We start from the raw sequence: 229 nt of genomic DNA, 5'->3' as shown, positions 1-229 counted from the left end.
ACGAGCCCCCACCTGGATCATCTTAGTGTGGAGTCCCTGGCCCATCTCCGTGCCGCCGTGGGTCAGCAGGACGGAGCCATCGGTGTAGACGTGGACGAGGGCGCCTGCCTGGTTGAGGGACAGATCGGAGAAGGCAATGCCGAATTTCGTCGGGAGGAGATAAATGCCACGCTTCCGGTACTTGTTGGCTCTGAGAGGGAATGGTCAGCTTTTAATGCCCGCGAACATG

At 59.4% G+C, this 229-nt stretch overlaps 1 protein-coding gene across 1 annotated transcript in view; it reads right to left on the bottom strand.

Annotated features, from left to right (window-relative positions):
• Positions 1-229, bottom strand: part of LOC119590688 (xanthine dehydrogenase/oxidase-like) — a 27,694-nt gene that overhangs the window by 5,050 nt on the left and 22,415 nt on the right. The window contains exon 21 of the mRNA XM_037939375.1: positions 13-190. Coding sequence (XP_037795303.1) covers positions 13-190 — 178 coding nt within the window. The remainder of the gene's footprint in view (positions 1-12; positions 191-229) is intronic.

Source organism: Penaeus monodon, chromosome 27 (genome assembly GCF_015228065.2).
Source record: "Penaeus monodon isolate SGIC_2016 chromosome 27, NSTDA_Pmon_1, whole genome shotgun sequence".
In the NCBI taxonomy this organism is placed as follows: domain Eukaryota; kingdom Metazoa; phylum Arthropoda; class Malacostraca; order Decapoda; family Penaeidae; genus Penaeus; species Penaeus monodon.
The sequence above is the reverse complement of the archived record's forward strand: the minus strand, read 5'-3'. Positions and strand labels throughout refer to the sequence as shown.